This window comes from Eleutherodactylus coqui, chromosome 6 (assembly GCF_035609145.1).
Source record: "Eleutherodactylus coqui strain aEleCoq1 chromosome 6, aEleCoq1.hap1, whole genome shotgun sequence".
Taxonomy (NCBI): Eukaryota; Metazoa; Chordata; class Amphibia; order Anura; family Eleutherodactylidae; genus Eleutherodactylus; species Eleutherodactylus coqui.
In genome coordinates this window covers 110,663,030-110,681,362 of record NC_089842.1, presented here as the reverse complement: position 1 = coordinate 110,681,362, position 18,333 = coordinate 110,663,030, and the positions used below count along the sequence as shown (strand labels likewise).

Here is an 18,333-nt window from a genome sequence, read left to right as displayed (position 1 = left end):
GGAGCTGTGGGGAACCAGGAGTGTGTAGGATTTTTTGTTATTTTTAGGCATGAGAAACACAAATTTATTAAAACGAAAACAAGAACACAACTTGAACAACCGCTTTAATGGAGTGATCACTCTCATGGCCAGAGGATTATAGACTGACCAGTACACTAAAAGTTTCTGGCCATTTAAACCCCTCTGTACATGGCATCAATGGAGTCTTAGCAACCAAACCTCCCTCAGTCTCTCACATCCTAAAACTGGAAGCTGACACAAACTTTCCATCAGTAATCGTAATCATTTCCCACACAATCAGGCAACACACAATCCAAGGAACAACCCCCAGGTCAATCCATCAGCGACCACTCACACTGCTTAGATGGTTCCTGCAATGGACACTCCTCTGCTTCCTCCCCCAGCAACATGGACACCCCACGCCTACATGACACACAAACCAGCAACAGGATCAGATTTACATTTTATTTATTTTTTGTCTTTTTGTTTTATTATTTAAAACCATACACATCAATAAGTGGACTCTAACAGCCTCATTCTCCAAACCTGATGTACCCATTACTGCACAGTAATTGTCAACGTTACCAAGTTTTGAGAATGAGACTTAACTGAAAAAGGGTGCCCTCTGCCCCCGGCACGCTGAAGTACAGATCAGGGTGCAGGCATGGCTGTCACAAGGAGGAGGGGCACCAGAATATTGGCCTTAAAACCTGTTTGAAGTAAATGGGTCCTTATTTAACCCTGATGAGTACAGAGCCCATCGCCACCCAAGGACCACCACAAGCTTCCTTACATGGAAGGTGGAAATGCCAGTCAGGTTTATAGATTCGGATCAGAACGGAACTTTTTATCCCCCCCAGCTCATCTATTGAACCCAACTGAAGCCATTAGTTAATAAATACGTGCGCTTAAAAAGCCTTGATCCCACACAAGTGTGTGTAAGGGAGGTGGGTGGGGGGGCTGTCATGTGGACTAAGACAATACACAAAAAGGTAGGAGGACAGGCTTGTCCTCACACTGTTCCCCAGTATCCCATTAACAAAGCAACTCAGCTGAGCTTGTGGAAGTACATGGCATTTGACCCCAGAAAGAAAAAATGGGAAGAAAAAAAAAAAAAAAAAGAAAAGGCCTCAAGTAAACAGTTTTGGGGTCTAAACGCAGCTTGTTGTACACAATATCCCCAGGCAATAGAGAAAAGCTTCAGCGGCTCTCCCGTAAGCAAAAAGGTGTGCACCCACTTCCTTAGCACTGAACACCTCTAATTCTGACCATTTTAATAAAATATGGACACTAAAAAAAGATAAATTGTCATTTGTCTTCAATTGGATCAGGTTTTCCTCTTTTAATAAAATTATGACGTCAGATCAACAAAATGAGGCTCGGAAAACAAACTCTGCTCAAAAAAAAAAAAAAAAAAATTGTAAGGCCACCAAAAATGATGAAATGACTTATGGTGGGTCAAATTAAGGAAACAAGGGGAAACGAAGGGGGTTAAAAAATTTCCCTGTTACAAACTCAGCAAATACAGAATTTTTCTTGATGGCATGGTAACAAAAAGATTGGGGAACAAAGGGCGGGGGACATTTATCAACCTAATAATAATGGCTGCTCCGTTATAGAAGGAAGGAAGAGCGCGGTGAGGTATCGCAGAGCCAGGTGGCAGCATGATAAGTACTTAAGTTACGTGTGCACACAGTGCTCCCTCCCAGAGGCGCAGACAGCAGCAGAGCTGGGAGACGCAGGACCTTGCATAGGTCTTTCCACATCAGGAGCTCAGCTTGGAATTTTTTTTATTTTGTGATGGCGGAGGGGGCCGAATGTAAATGGGGTGACTCTTGGATCAATGAGGGAAACATGAAAGGAAGGGGGTAGGAGGGGGTTGTAGAGATAGGCGGTCAGATGGATGGCGGGTATCGCACTCAAAAGCTGCGTAGTTCTATTTCAGGCAGCGTTCAAAGTAGGTGGATCCTATGTAACCCCCCCGCATGGACCGCTGCACGTTCTGTTCAAACAGGCGTCTGTTGTTCTGAAGAACTTCAGCCGCTTCTTTATTTAACGGGTCTTCAGGATTTGGCTCCTAGAGGGTAAGAAGAATTGTAAGTGAGTGCAATGACACCGGTGACATCTACAGGCTGAAAGAAGGATTGCACGGTCCATGTGAACACGCAAAAATACTCAGGCAAGATTTTTGCATCATTTGAATTTCTATGTTTAAACACAAAAGAAAAAAAACACACTAAAAATTAACATTTATATATTTTAACTATAATTATATTCCGGACTTACCAAGAAAAGATACTGCAGGCCATATATTATAGAGTTTATTGTGAGTACAGGCTTCCAGTCCTCCCTGCAAGGGAATAGGAAAAAAAAAAAAGGAATGTTCAGGATAAGAAGGCTTTGCAAATGAAGCACAAGAGTTCCAGGAAAGTGACCTGCATCAATCATCTTCAGACGGAGGAACCAGAAGCCCCCATTACAGTGCTTACAAGTCCTGGGTCAGTAGCATACCTTAGAATATTTAGGCAGACGTTACCCTCTAGGTCTATGTTTGGATGATATACCATTGTCTCACACTTCACTTTTGGCGGGTCGTGAGGGTAGCCTTGTCCAACCTGCAGAAGAACAAGTGTTGTAAGAGCCAATAAACAGTGTGCAAAGCCCTTCACTCCCTGTATACTCCTACGCAGATGTTCTGTGGCCCACACCATCATCAGTGTTTCCCAAACTCCAGTCCTCAAACCCCCAACAGGTCACAATTTGCGGATATTCTATAGAGAGAAGACCTGTGATAATGTCTGAGGCACTAATAATGACATCACCTGTGCAATAATATGGAAGACCTGTTGACGGGTCACGTTGACTGGAGTTTGGAAAGCACTGATCTAGAACAATCCTCGGTTATGGGATAGTCAGTACTGCAGAAGCAGCAGCACTACAACTGTGTATAAGACCCTGTTTTTAGTCTGTGAGGAGGGTTGTCGACTTGGATCTGTCCTATTAGACACGGACAAATTACTCCCGCTGAGGAAGTCACCGAGCTCCAAGTTTCTGAAGTACGGCAAAGGTTGTCCACCAAAACACAGCACCCCGTGGATGCCTGGTAGCACACAACCTACCGCTGCCAAGACACATAAGGTGGTTGTAGCCAGATGCCGGCAGTAGACGCGGCAGATAAACAACATTAAAATTGGCAGATCTGGTGACAATCATCACATGGCTATAACCCCGTTCTGATAAGAGGATATGAACATCTCCGATAACTTACCTTAAAACTGAAGACAAATTTTCCACCTTTGTAAAAACCCTTTAAGAAAGAAGCAGACACTTAGTGATACAATATTGATCAGACATTGGTAAATGGTATGCAACAAGATAACTAATGGGACCAACTTTATGACATGTCCGAAACTGTTACAATATTACAGATGTCCTTACAGCAGCAGCCTGACACTGGGATCACAATCGTAACCTGCAGCTGTGTCTAATCTGTTCACATGGCGCCATGCCAAAATATCGATGGCATGTAGCAAGGCGTCTTTTATAAAGTGTAGGAATTACACTTAATGGCCGCCTTTATTAAATCATTTTAATATTCATAAGGATAAAGTAATGCGGACAAACCTGCTGCAGCCGGAAATAAATATGGAAATGCTGTGAAAACACGTTAGCTGCAGATTATAGTCTCACCACGTGGGCAAGGCGTTACTCTACATCAATGGACGAGTACGGGAGACCATAAACATTAGATGTGGGTAGGACAAACCTGCTGAGGGGACCACCCAACTCTCCCCAACAGGTAAGGAGCAGGCAGTTGGATGTAGCTGCTGCCATAGGGGTCTAGCACTTTCATTCTCCCCTTCCTACACACTCCACATGCATGATTGCTTGACCTGAATATACATGTCTCGTGGGACAAGGCCGGGCGATAAAGCCATCAGTGGACCAACGGTTATTGTTCCAAAAAAAAAACAAAAAACATTGCAGAATTGTTTGAATTTGAACGATAATAGTTCAGTGTGGGAACGGTCAGTGACTGAACTGCGATGGAGGATTTGTCGCTTCTCATTCATTTTATACGGGCATAAAAAATCATTGATTGTTTGAATGATTGCCGCTTACATCCAACGTGTAGTCGTTCACATTCACTCATACAATGAATGAGCAACTGAATGATTAGCGAGTTACCTGCACAAGTAAACGGACATCGTTCACTGGTGCAGCCGATAAGTCTCTCCGTGTACAAGCGCTGCAGGACAGTTGGGGATTTTCAATGAGCAGTTCCAAATAGTAAACCCGCCACAGAGTACAATCCAACGCAGGTCAGAGGGGCGGACCTCATCATCAGTTATGTGGTCAGGGGTTGATCAAGCCCTATAACCCCCTTGGAGTTGCAGACAGTTTTGGCCTTGCGGGCACAGACCCATTTTTTCAATCCTACCGTGTCACCCCATGTGGTAGTAACTTCGGAGTGCGCCAACTTATCCAAATGAGACTTTTTCCACGACACATTGTACTTTATAGTAGTGGTAAGTTTATTTCCAAAACGTTTTGGGTTAGAAAATTTTCAGAAACGTATTTATTTATATTTTTAAGAACTCACAATTTTCAAACTTGAAGGATACCCATACCACAAAAAATAGTAAATAACATTTACCATATGTCCACTTTATCCTCTTCGTGACAAAAAGCCTATTTTCCAAAATTTGGCTCTGTCATAAAGGCGCAATCTGACCAGTGTCACCTTAACATAGAATGACCCCGTAAAGGCTTTGCATATCCAAGTGATTCTGACATTGCTTTTTCATCACATACTGTACTTCATTTAGGCCCCCTGTTCACGGGCGTTGCGCAGGAGCCGCCGCCAAATCTCCGCCAGTCAGCCCTATCTGATAGATAGGCTGACCGCAGAGAATCGGGGCAATTCGCAACATGCTGCGAATTGCCCGCCGCGAGCGGAAAATTGCAATGATTCTCCGCTCATGGACAGGAGCTGGCGCTTTCCATAGGAATGCTATGGGAAGCTTCACACGGTGTGGACAGGCACCCTAAGGTGGTAAAAACAGACCGATAGAATTTGTGTATATTTATTAAAAGTGCCAAAATTGGGAAACTTTTGAAAAAAGTAGTTTTTTTCACATTTTCAACTGTAATATCTCAAATATGTGCAAACATACTGTAAAAATGTTTGCCAAGATATATATTTCCATCTGTCTAGTTTATTCTTGGCGCACATTTGAAAAACTTTAGGTTTTTTTTTAACCATTTAGGAGACGTACAAATATAAGATTACTTATCAACATTTTGAGGAACACTGTTTTCCTGCACCAAGCCAAGATTGCAAAGGCTCATAGGTGTCAGAATGATGGATACCCCCACAAATGACCCCTTAGTGTATTCACTGAGAAGTGTCATAAGTATTTCGACCCCAGTTTTTTTTCAGGCGTTATTGCAATTTAGAGGAGAAAAATTTTTTTTTTCAGACTTTAGCAAATACAGTCGAACCTTTAGTTTCATTGGTAATCCGTCCGAAAGCAAACTGCTAAACTTGAAACCAATGAAACTAGAGGCAATTATTTCCATAGAAATCAATGTAAATCCAATTAATTAGTTTTTGTACAGCATATAGGGCTGCTTTTTCAGCACAGCGCTAAACACTGTACAATGCTCCCATTCATTTCAATGGGGCTGCTCACACAAGCGTTTTCAGCCCTGCGTCGACCATTGAAATGAACGTGCAGCGGTTTCAGCACTGCCAAAAGATACGGCACAACTTGGTACTGTGCTTTTGGCAGCACTAAACGCCCTAGCTACACTGCCTGAGAGGGGTAAAAAAAAAAATGAATATATATACTCCACCAGCAGGTGCTGTCAGTGTCTGGGGGGCCGCTCTCCGGAGCCCAGTGCAGGCTTGTCAAGCCGGCAGAGTATCTTGCTAGTAACGGAGTAATGAAATCGCCTGCCTCCAGCAAGAGATTGCTCTGACTGGCTGAGTCGGCTGAGCGACAGTCCGCTCAGCCAATCCTCCATGGATGGCTGTGATTGGAGCAACCCATGAATGGCCATGACGTCAGCAGTGAGGTAATTGCGGCCGGCAGCGAAACTAAAAGCAAGCGACAAAAGAGGCGGCACGATTCCACACTGAATAATTGACAAAACTGGAAACCGGCAAAAGACAATGGCGACAAAAGTGGAGCTATGACTGTATGTTATTTTAAAGAAATTTTTTTTTCTATAGTGCACATGAAAATGAGGATTTACACCCCAAAATGGATACCCGTTTGTCCCGTGTTCAGAAACATATCTATTATGGCCCTAATATTATGTCTGGATGCACAACAGGGCCCAAAACGAAAGGAGCATTACAACTTCAGCTGCTTTTAACTTTTACATGATCGCCATTATCCATTGGACAATGGCAAACACGTGACCGAAGACCGCTCAACACGGCCCTCAGTCACTGCTCCAGGCTCTCTGTTACCATAACTAGCCAGGAGATTTTAAATTTCCCGGGCCCTCCCCAGTTTCTGCACTTACGTCCACCATTTTGCCGACGAGTGCATTCGCCGAAGTTGGGAAAAGGTCCGCGGATAAAGACTCTGTCGGGGCACATCGCCCGAGGGCTTAGGTAAGTAATTTCACCTGCCCTCACGGATCGGATCAATGATGGGAGGTAACTTTTTTTTTACTTTTACGTAATAGACGTTATCCATTGGATAGTGGCGATCACATGATCAGAGACCATGCACCGGCTCTTGGCTATGTTTGGTAACTAGGAGAAGGAAGATTTCAAATTACCCGAGAAATCCACGGCTTTTGCGCATGCGTCCACCATTTTGGTAATGGACGCGTGTGCGCAGAAGCCTGGGTACGGTTCGTAATTTCATCTTCCCTCATGGACATGTTTTGTTTACATGATTGTTATCCATTGGATAACGGCAATCATGTGACCGGGAACCACATACAGTGGCTCCTGGTGATATCTCCCTGCTCCCAGCTGCACATTTTAAATATCCTGCAGCGTGAGCCCCTCTGCGCACACCCCTGACGTTTTCGTTGGGCACACATGCGCAGAACATAATGTAAGGTCCTGGAAGAACCAAATCGTCGCAGAACATCATGTAGGACAGGGCTGATTATTTTCACCTCCCCTCATCGATCCAATCCATAATGGGAGCTGAAACTAACTTTATTTTACTTCTTTTTTAACTTTTCCAATGGATAGCGGCGATCACAGGACCGGGGACCGCTCACCGCGGTCCCCAGTGACACCTCCTGCCTCACAGCTACCCTCAGTAGCCGAGAGCCAGGAGATTTTGAACGTCCCGTGATGATCCGATCTTCTGCGCATGCGTCACCACTTTTCCTTTGGTGCGCATGCGCAGAAAACGGACGAATGTCCTTTTCAGACCAGATCATCGCGGAGGATGGGGGTGAGAAGTTTCAGCACCCCTCATGGATGCGATCCGTGAGGGGAGCCACATTTTTTTTCTTCACCTTTTATTTACTTTCATGAGATCAGAGCTATCCACTGGATAGGGCCAATCACATAACCAGGAGTCGGATATCCTGGCGCCCCATGACAGTCCCAGGTTATCGGCTACCTCCTGCCCTCAGCCCACGTGGCTTTAATCCTCAGAGGAAGCATGTTTTTATGTCCCTGAGGATTAAAGCACACTTACCTAGGACGTAAAAAGACAATGGGGCCGTCACTAAGGGGTTAAGTTGGCATCATTTTGTACATGTCCTTTAAATGTTTTGGGGGATGTCAGAAAGCTTATATGTATTGGGGCAATTTTCCTAATTTTGAAAAAAAAGTAACCTATTCAGTTCTGAAGTGACCTAAAAGGAGTCTATATATTTAAAACCCCCTATAAAATCACCCCAGTTATAAAAACTGTACACCTTAAAATTTTCAAAAAGGCATTTATGAGGCATGTTAACTCTTTAGGTGCATCACAGGAATTAAGAGTAAAGAGAAATCTGAAACCAATTTATTTTATGTTAAATATTTGCAGATTTTCAGTTTTCATCTAACACAGCAGGAGTTAGCAGATAAACTCAATGTATTACCCTGAATCTGCAGGTTTTTTTAAATATCTCAAGTGTGGCCCTAGTGCACTCATGGCAAACACAAGAGCAGGCTTGATTTTATGTGGCCACGCAGCATGCCACTCACCCATAGTGCAGTCTTACCGGTTTAGGTTTGCTCTGACCTGTATGCAGCGCAGATGCCGGTGGAAGAGGTCAGCGGTCACAGACTGCACTGCCACAGCCGGATGCGCAGGCTGGGTGAGTTAAATGCCTGCAGGGCATTCAATGAATGGCTGTGATTGGTTAATAGAGCACCGGCTTTCATTGGCGCTCGATTAACTAATCAGAGCATTAGCTGGCTGGAGGCGGGGTATTGTAACCCCACTTCCAGGAAGAACTGCTCTGCCAGCGTGCAGGAGGACACAGAAACCTGCACCAGCGACGGTGACCAGCGCAAGGTACCCGAACGCCGGCTGCTAGGTAAGTATTATAAGACACCCCCTTCCCCTCCCCCTCCCCCTCCCCCTCCCCCCTGAAAATAAAACACTGCCTCTTTTGAGGCTAAAATGAATGTAACAGTGTCTTATTTTTAGGGAAACACGGTAGGTCACCCCTCAGCCGTCTTTTTTCTAAATCAAATTAACCTTACTTTGATAACCTCTCTGGGTATTGTAGTCCGCCCATTCCATTGATTACTTTAGTTGCCGCCTTTGTACCCGCTCAAGCTCTGATATGTCCTTCTTGAGTACCGGTGCCCAAAACTGTCCACAATATTCCATGTGTGGTCTAATCAGTGACTTGTAAATAGGAAGAACAAGGTTCTCGTCATGTGCCCTTAGACCTCATCTAATGCACCCCATGGTCCTATTTGCCTTGGCAGCAGCTGCCCGACACTGGTTTCTCCAGTTAAGTTTACAGTTAACTAAAATCCCCAAGTCTGTCTCAATATCAGTATTACCCAGTGTTTCCCACTTAGCATGTAATGGTGACCTGTATTTCCTCTGCCCATGTGCATAAGCTTACATTTATCAGTGTTAAACCTTATTTTCCACTTTTCCGCCCCCAGTTTATACAGATCAATTTGCAACCATATAGTGTCCTCTCAGGTTTTGGGGCCTCCCTTCATTGGGACAATTTCTAAGCACCATTTCAGGCTTGCAGTGGCCTTGAGGTGCCAAAACAGACAGCCCTCAAGGATTGCATAAAGAGGCCTAGCGCGTGTGTTGACCCCACAGGCGGTTTGGAATTGGGCTTTGAAAAGAATTACAACTTTTTCAGAAACATGAATGTATGGCCACAAAATTTTCTTTTTAAAGAAGGATAATAGAAAAAAAAAATAGCCATCCCAAGACTTCTTCCTCCATTTCTTCCAAGTACAGAACTGTGCCATACGTGCATGTAAATTACTCTGGACAAATGACAGGACTCAGAATAAAGCAGAACATGTCTTGTCTAATGTACAGAGCCCAAGGGTACTCAGTACAGTGGAAACCCCCAGTGAAACTACATCCTTTAACCCCTTAATGACGCGGCCCTTTTTCTTTTTCCATTTTCGTTTTTTCCTCCCCCCTTTAAAAAAAATCGTAACTCCTTTATTTATCCATCGACGTCGCTGTATGAGGGCTTGTTTTTTGCGGGACGAGTTATATTTTTCAATGGTGCTATTTAAAGTACCATATAATGTACTGAAAAACTTTTAAAAAATTCTAAGTGGAGTAAAATAAAAAAAAAATATATGACATCTCACCATCTTTTAGTGCGTCTTGTTTCTACAGCACACGAATGGCAACAAAAACGACATGATAACTTTATTCTATGGGTCGCTACGATTACTACGATACCAAACTTGTATAGTTTTTATTTTTTTACTATACTTTTTTTTTTTTTCAAAGACATTAAATTTTTTTCAATTATTTTCTGCGGTCATTTTGTGCGCGGGATAACTTTTTTATTTTTCCGTCGATGTAGTTGAGCAAGGGCTCATTTTTTGCGTAATGTCCTGTAGTTTCTTATAGTACCAATTTGGAATACATACGACTTTTTGATCGCTTTTTATTGCGTTTTTTCTGGGAGACATGGTAACTAAAAAAATGCATTTCTGGCAGTTTTTGGGGGTTTTTTTCGGACGACGTTCACCGTGCGGGAAAAATAATGCGCTACTTTGATAGTTCGGACTTTTACAGAAGCAGCAATACCAAATACATATTTTTAATTATTTAGATTTTTTAATAATAGATATGGCAAAAGGGGGGTGATTTAAACTTTTACAACTTTTTTGTTTTTTCTCTTCAATTAAAAAAAAACTGATTTTTTTTTTTACATTACTTTGAAGCCCCCCTGGGGGACTTTAAGATGCGAGGCTTTGATCGCTCCTGCAGTATGACGTAATGCTATAGCATTACGTCATACTGCTTTTTGACAGGTAGTCTATCAAGCCACCCCACGGGGATGGCTTCATAGGGAGTCTGTTAAGGCAGCCCTGGGGCCTTTCATTAGGCCCCCGGCTGCCATGACACCTGCACGGCTCCCCCGATCTCACCACAGGGGGGGGGCCGTGGGGACCCCCGAACATCGTTTGGGGGATTTAAATGCCCCTGTCAGAACTGACAGCAGCATTTAAATGGTTAATAGCCGCGATCGGCTATTGCCCGCGGGTGTCAGCTGTTATAAACAGCTGACGCCCGCACTGTATGAAGAGAGGAGGCCACGCAACCTCTCTTCATACATACCCCGCGGCTCCATGACGTAAATGTACGTCATTGGTCGTGAAGGGGTTAAGGTATTCTTCTAAGTAGTAGTATTGATTGGGGTGTTCCTAGTAGTGGAAAGACAATGAGCGGAACAGGTTACCACAGGAGGTGGCGAGTTATCCTTCAATGGAAGTGTTCAAACAAAGGCTGGACAGACATCTGTCTGGGATGATTTAGTAATCCTGCACTGAGCAGGGGGTTGGAACAGATGACCCTGGGGGTCCCTTCCAACTTTTTTTTGGAGGGGCAGGGGTGAATAGCAATTCTGTTATTGTTGTATGGGTTGCAATTTTATGGCACTCACCACGCAGCATAAATGGCCCATTAACATCGTTCCATGGATCAGTGTGATTATGTCTGCAGCAATACCAAATTTATAGATTTTTATACTTTATACTACTTGTGGCTTTGAAATACTCTGCATTCCGCCAAGGGGTTGAAAGGGAGAGAAACATTTATGGCCTGTCCTCATTTTGATCCTAAGGGCCCACTCCAATCAAAGCTGCACAGCAACATGGCGTCACCAATACAAGGTGGTAAAGTTGTGAATGACGGGATTTAACAGACCTCATTTTAAAAAATTAACAGACGCATGTCATAAAAAAATAAAAAAAAAGCAGTCATGGCGGCCCACTGAAGAGCGCGTCTGCTGTAATCAGAGGTTCAGCGTCTGGTATCCAAGATAAGACCCAGTAAACCCATTGCGTGGTCACGTCTGATTAAACGCACTTAACCTTTCCTCACCAGTTAATAGATTGCTGAGCAAGAAAATTAAAAGGAAAAAGCCCGGTGTGCCCCAGAGAAGCAGCCGCAGGCCACGCCACAGCATGCCGACTACCTAGAACAGGGCAGAGCAGGAGAGGGGTCATTCACTACAGCGCCTGCTGCATCACCCAGCACATATAAGCGGGAGGAGACTGCGTACCCATACTGTAGAGAGACCGCTGCTCTACTGTGCTGAGCCTCACGGATTAAGTGGACTCCTTTTTAATGGTCTACACTGCGCCAATCTTGTATGGCAGCTCAGCCCCATTCACTTGTACTACCTGACTGCCCACGGGCAATACTGTTGCTGCAATTTTGTCTTATTTCATACAACCCCTTTAAGAGCCCAATTACCCCTTGAAAGCTAAGCTGCTTTTGGCTTTAAGAATCTGAACTCTTGACTTTTTCCACTCCTTACATGCTGGAGGTTAGGTTCAGTGCAGCTGCGTGAGGCCTTGTTATGCGGGAGCGGTTGTACTTTGTGTTGGTGCCTTTCTGTAATCTACATTAGGATTTACTTTATATTTATTTTTATTCTGACAAATATGCAGAACTGTCATTCCACTGCGGTATTTTACAGCATATAACCAGCACAATAATGCTATAGGTTGGCTAGTGATACCAAGTATGAGATTATAGAAACTACTTATATTAACATTTGATGTATTATTAAAAAAATTGCATTATTTTTGCTTTTTTTAATCCCAGGGAATGGGGTTAATTTAGATTATTTTGCACACTAGCACGTTGCAATGTATTAGTACATAATCCAGAGCATTAGTACTGGGTTTCCCTGAAACTACGACCCTCTCATATTAATTTTTGCCCCAAAAGAGGCACTAGATCTTATTTTCGGGGGATGTCTTCTACTTACCTAGCAGGCTCGGTCCACGCCCCCAAGCTGCGGCATTGATTGACCAATTCATAAATCCCGCTTCCACAATGCAATTGCTGTGATTGGCTGAGCAGCACTCGAGAACCAATGTAGAGCTGGATCAACCTATCACATCCATCGCACTGGTTCATTGAGTGCTGCATTGATTGGTTCTCGAGCGCAGCTCAGCCACTCACATGGAGCACTCGATGAACCAGTGCGATGGCTGTGCTGGGTTCATCCAGCTCTACATTGGTTCTCGAGCGCTGCTCAGCCAATCACAGCCATTGCATTGTGGAGGCGGGATTTATGAATCCCGTAACCAGGAAGCGATCTGCTGTTAGCAGCCGAGGACAGCAGGAAGCCTGCTGGAGCTCCGGAGGGACGTGGACCGAGCCTGCTAGGTAATGTATTGCTTTAAAAAAAAAAAAAAGTTTAAAGTAGTGCAGGTAGGGCTTATATTTCAAGTTATCCCGATAAATCAGGGTAGGGCTTATTGTTGGGGAAACGGGGTAGTACACAGGCAGGCGTTATGGCACACCCTAGCAATAGGAAATATAGTCAGACAGGACATGGTACTCCAAACCCCACCAGGAGACACTCACCTCATCTGGACAGATGACTAACTTGAAATTAAGAAGGTCGTCGTGGTCTGAAAATTCTATTTCACACGTCTTCGGCAAATTCAGTTCATTAATATCTGAAACACAAGAAGCAGCCTTGTGAATGCGATGAGAAGTACATGTTATACGGATGGACGGGCGGCTCCACCGATGACCAATGCTGCCTCAGACTTTACATTAAAAGATGTGGCTATGTGGAAACCATCAACAAGCAGGATATCTACAAGTGAAAGATACCAGTTATGACTTAGTACACTCTGCAGCTCATCTTGCTAAAGGAAAGCCAATCACTGAAGACTGTGGCAGATGCTGCTGTCCCCCAATGTGTCTGTATGGATCGCTATGTAATTATGTGACTAAAGGAAAAAACCCTCCTGCTTCCACAAACCCCCTTAGGCTCGAGCTACTGGCCAGCTAGGACCACGATTAGTCACGCAGCCAAAGATCGCAGTGTAGCCCTCTAACCTCACCAGCTAACAGAAGTCAATGCAGCTGTGTTGCAACTTGCTGTGACTCACAAATCCCAAGAGATCTATCTACAGCTCGGTTACCTGTAAGCCACGACACGAGCGCACTAATTAGGGGACCCTTACTAATCAGATGATTACAGAGGACGATGTTTCATTGTGCGGTGCGACTGATTCTGGAGCTACTCCATACATTGTGCAGCGCCCGGTGTAGTAGCGTAGACGGGTCCCATTTAGGTGTATTCCAATGTCTCAATAAAGGAATGGCAGCATCCTGGGCGTAATGCAAAGACCCCAGAGGGGTCGAAACGTAGCAAGATTGTGGAGGAATAAGTTACTGCTTTGCATTACGCCCAGGATGCTGCCATGCCTTTATTGAGACATTGGAGTAGATCTTCTTGGGGTTTCCTCTTACCCCTGCATGTTCGGCGTGCATCCTATTGACTTGTTAGTCATCTTTAATAGGTTTAAAAATCCTGAGGAGTGCTGGGAGTTAATGGAAGTAAAGTACCCATTTAGGTGTATGACATTCATATTACAATACAAACCTGTACCACTGCACATATGGGGTTATCTGCGCCTGGCGTCAAAGTAGTCCCCGGCAGCAAATCCCCGCCGATAGCCCCGGCAGCAAATCCCCGCCGATCAGCCGGAACACAGGCTGCTGCAGCCTGTAAGTATCACAGTGCTGAACACAGCAGAAGAGGACAGACTTTTGAATACGTGGGAAGCCTATTGAGATAAAGATCGAGTATTTTGGACAACTCCTTTAAGAGGAGAAGAAAGCGTACAGATAAGATGACTTCACGCAGTAGGGCTGAGGAGTCTGGCTATCCAGAACATCCCCTTCTAAAGGGCCATTTACGTGGGACGATTATCGCCCAGACGAATGAAACTGAGCGATAATCGTCCCATGTAAATGCAAACAAATGGCTTACTATTCGTTCACTTTTCATTATCGTTGACTTTCACTCTGCATAAGACCTCCTTCCCACGAACGGATTTCCGCTGCGTAATTCGCGGCGGAAATCCGCCACGTTGCCTGCAGCTATTAGGTTCTATTGAACCTAATAGCACAATGCTCACCGTGCGGAATTCCGCACCGTGAAATCTCCCATCCTAACCCACGGCATGCTCTATTTGCCGCGGGTGTACACGCGGACGGCTTCCATTGCAGTCAGCACAGCGGAAGATAGCGTGAAAGCGCTTCCCCGCCTACCGCCGCCGCGTGATTTGACACGGCAGAGGTGGGCGGGGTAGCGTCATTCGAGAGCAAGGACGCCTGATCCGCACGTAAGTATGGGGTCTCCTGGGGGGGCGCCGTGACTGGCTCCACCACAGAATTTCGCAGCAGAGCGCGGCAGAGCCTGTCACAGCCGTGTGCAGCCGGCCTAATACAAACATCGCTGGATGCTTCTCGCTGCGTGTAAACGCTCCCCATAGGATGTGAAGCACTGAGTGAGAAGCCCGCGATCTAGCGGAGAACTCTGTTTAAACACTGTGTACGAGCGCCAACAACCTTAGCAGTGACGTCAGCGTTCGTGCAGTAAGTTATCGGGAGGGGGAGGGTTGTGCAGGTTCCTTAAACAGACCTTAGCCTGATTCTACAGCCCCCCACCAACCTCCGAGTGGCCGTGGGGCTACTGACCAGTCATTCCAAGACGGCTCATTGGTGGAGGCCATTGTTTTCAAGCAGTGCACACACAGTGCAGCAAGGAGGGGGTCTGCACATGACGCACGGCATCTACAACACCACGTACTCGGGACCCCTTTACCATCTGTAACATTTCCCAGGACCCCGAGAGGACAGTGGAGGGCTCCGCTGCTTCCTTTACAAACTCTCTGCTTTCAGCGTTTTTAAATACTTATGCAAACGCACACTTCGGAAATACTGCAGACCGCTGGTGTGCGAGACCGCCTAACGCCCCCCGAGGGTTTGTAGTTGGCAATGAGTGCTGCGGCTACACGGTTCACGCTGAGGAACGCAAGGGGCAGCTCCACGTGCCAGGACTAATTGTGGTCTGAGAACTGTCAGCATGTAAAACAAGATGGCGACTCGTGACGGACGATGCCCTGCGGATCATACAGCGGCCCATCCGTCCCATATACATCAGCTCTGGCAGACAGGCAGGATCTGTGTACAGGGCATGGGATCCCACCATTAAGGCTCCTTTACACGACGCAATCATCAATCGTTAGGTGTGAACACGTGTCGCGAATTTACCACCAGCGACAAACACATTAGTGCTGTCGGCCACTGCATGGTCAGGTATAACGGGCACCATGCCAGTCGTTGACCAGAAAGCACTGGCAGAAGGGTTGACTAGCGGAGCGGTCGGGAACAGCTTATGCTACTACATTACCGCCGGCACACACCCCGTCCGATTTACGTTACAGCACCTTTATATGTTTACAGTAGCCGAGCCCTCCCAGCCGCTTGGGGGACATCTGCTTACAGCATCGGATATGGCACCAACTCATCTTCTGTGGAGTTGAAAAATCTACTGCTTTCTGTTATCAGCCACTGCTGGGTCTCCATGATCAGCTGCTGAAGGAAACAATAGGTTATAAAATGGCAGGTGACGGCAGCCATGAGATTACTGGCCGCCATGCTCTAATCCAGGACCCCCACCCCTCCATGACCCCCACAGGGGGCGATCGCTCCACCAACTACCGTTAGCGATTCCGGTTTGAACGCTGTCTGTTCCGTTTTTTCTCCACTGATTCCGATGGGTTTACCAGACAGAACACGCGCCATCTAATCCCGCTTCATTACGGTTCTGTTTTTCTTAACGGAGTAAACGGTTCCATCTGCAGCGCTACTTGGTCCGGTAAAGACTAGAACGGAATTAGACGGAAATCCCTGAGAACAAATCCACTCGCGCGAATACGAACTCCCTCCTCCTGAACAGTCGTACACTTGAGCGGTGCTGCCACGTAAGAAGAAAAAAAATGAAGTCCTGTTTGTCGTGTCCCCCGGGACACGCGGCGTGTGATGTGCACGCGATGTGAAACCGCCTCGGATCCGCGGGTGAAACGCACGTTGGTAAGTGTGATAGCGGGCCGAGATTCTGTGGCCTGGCAGATATGAGCTGAGCCCTCCGTGGCCCCTTATCACCCCCCCCATCTCTGCAACCACCTGTAAATAAGCTGCACCCCTCAACTACTCCCCGGCGGGGGATGGGAGGGAGCAGCGGCGCCCCCTCTGGGCACTGCGCTCTCGCCAACCCTTGTTTACCACACCAACGTGTTTGCCGCACATTTTTAGGAACTGGAAGCTGAACTCCGAGGCACAAAGTGGTGGCACTTTACGCCCCAGGACCCGGCGGCAGCGGGCAGACCTTACACCCCACACGGCCCCGCTTAGCCGGCTAGGAATCATCTGATTGGTCAGGGATTTAGGGAGGTTACAGAACAATGAGGTTTGATGATTCGGGGGGACTAGAAGTCTCAGCACTGGGGAGGTGGTCTAGTGTGCCACCCCATTGGCTGCAGCGCCCCCCAGAGGCCTCCTGCCCCGCAGGCCCGGCTCACCTTTCTGGATGCGGAGCTGTGCGGCGGACGCCTTCTTGCTGCTCCCCTTCGTGCCGCCCGCAGATTCCTCCTCCTTCTTCTGCTGCTTCAAGGAGAAGAGTTTGATCATGGTGCCGGATCCCCCGCGGGCCTCCCGCTCTCTCTCACCCGGTACCTCCGGCTCTCCCTGTGTCCCGCACCGGGGGAAAGCTCCCGGCCTCCCTCCGTCCCTTCCTCCCTCTGCCTCACGTACAGGCCAGGCCGCAGCCGGGGATGTCTCCGCCGCGGGGTCAGCTACGTAGGAGGCCGGGACACACAGATACTAGGCCGGCTCTACCCTGAGCCCGGCAGCGGAAACACTGTGCTCTGCGGGCGCTTCACTCTGCCTGCTCCTACTGCGCAGCTTCGGAAACCCTCGCGCCGTCACTCGGCAAGTTCCGGAAACACAAGCCCAGCCGAAGGACTTCGGAACCTCTCGTCACGACACTCGGCAACTTCCGGAAATGTTCGGCGGAGGTCGGGAAAGGAGGCGCTGAAATGAGGCAATATGCTTGTCTGTGATTGGCTGACTGTAGGCGCTGCGCAGTTGCCAGGTTACAAGAAGTGTCTTCATACCCTCCAACATCTCAGAAGCAGGGGACGCACTACAGCTGCAGGGGCCGCATGCCACTAGTGCAAATGTTAAAGTAATAGCTGGCTCCAGATTTTTGTGGGACCGCTTCTGGCGCATTCACACAGGCAGATTCAGGGCTTGCATGGGCGCTCATGATAATTGCGGCTGTTAACCCTTTAAATGCCCCTATCAATACTGGCAGCATTTATATGGAGTTCAGGGGTGTTGTTTGGTTGTCATGGCTGTCGGGGGCTTTCTAAAAGCCGCCAGGGCTACCATTGCAGATTGCCTGTCAGATCACGATCTAATGGAATACTATGGTATTACATCATACTGCAGAAGCAACCAAACGAGTGCAAGTTCATGTCCCCTATGACGACTGAAAAAAAGGTGTACTAATCAGTTTAAATAAGATTATTAAAAAATAAAAAGGTAATAAAAGTTACAAAAAAAAACAAAAACCTTTTCCCATAGTCAAAGTAAAAAAAAACATTTGGTATCGCGGGGTCTGTAAAAGTCCGGTCTATCAAAGTAACGCATTATTTATACCGCATGGAGTACGGCATCAGAAAAAAATACACAACATTAGAATTGCTCTTTTTTGGTCGCCCTGTGTCCAAGAAAAAATGTCATAAAAAGCGATCAAATAGTCATATGTAATCCAAAATCTGTGTCCTGCGAGAAACAAGCCCTC

At 46.4% G+C, this 18,333-nt stretch overlaps 1 protein-coding gene across 1 annotated transcript; it reads right to left on the bottom strand.

Annotated features, from left to right (window-relative positions):
- Positions 1-451: 451 nt before the first annotated feature.
- On the bottom strand, positions 452-17,437 carry UBE2M (ubiquitin conjugating enzyme E2 M). Its single transcript, XM_066607398.1, has 6 exons — positions 17,048-17,437; positions 13,029-13,123; positions 3,269-3,307; positions 2,512-2,615; positions 2,287-2,350; positions 452-2,077 (listed from the first exon to the last, which is right to left on the bottom strand). The coding sequence occupies exons 1-6, from the start codon at positions 17,154-17,156 to the stop codon at positions 1,937-1,939; spliced, it is 552 nt and encodes a 183-aa protein (XP_066463495.1). The 5' UTR covers positions 17,157-17,437; the 3' UTR covers positions 452-1,936.
- Between the last annotated feature and the right edge of the window lie 896 nt (positions 17,438-18,333).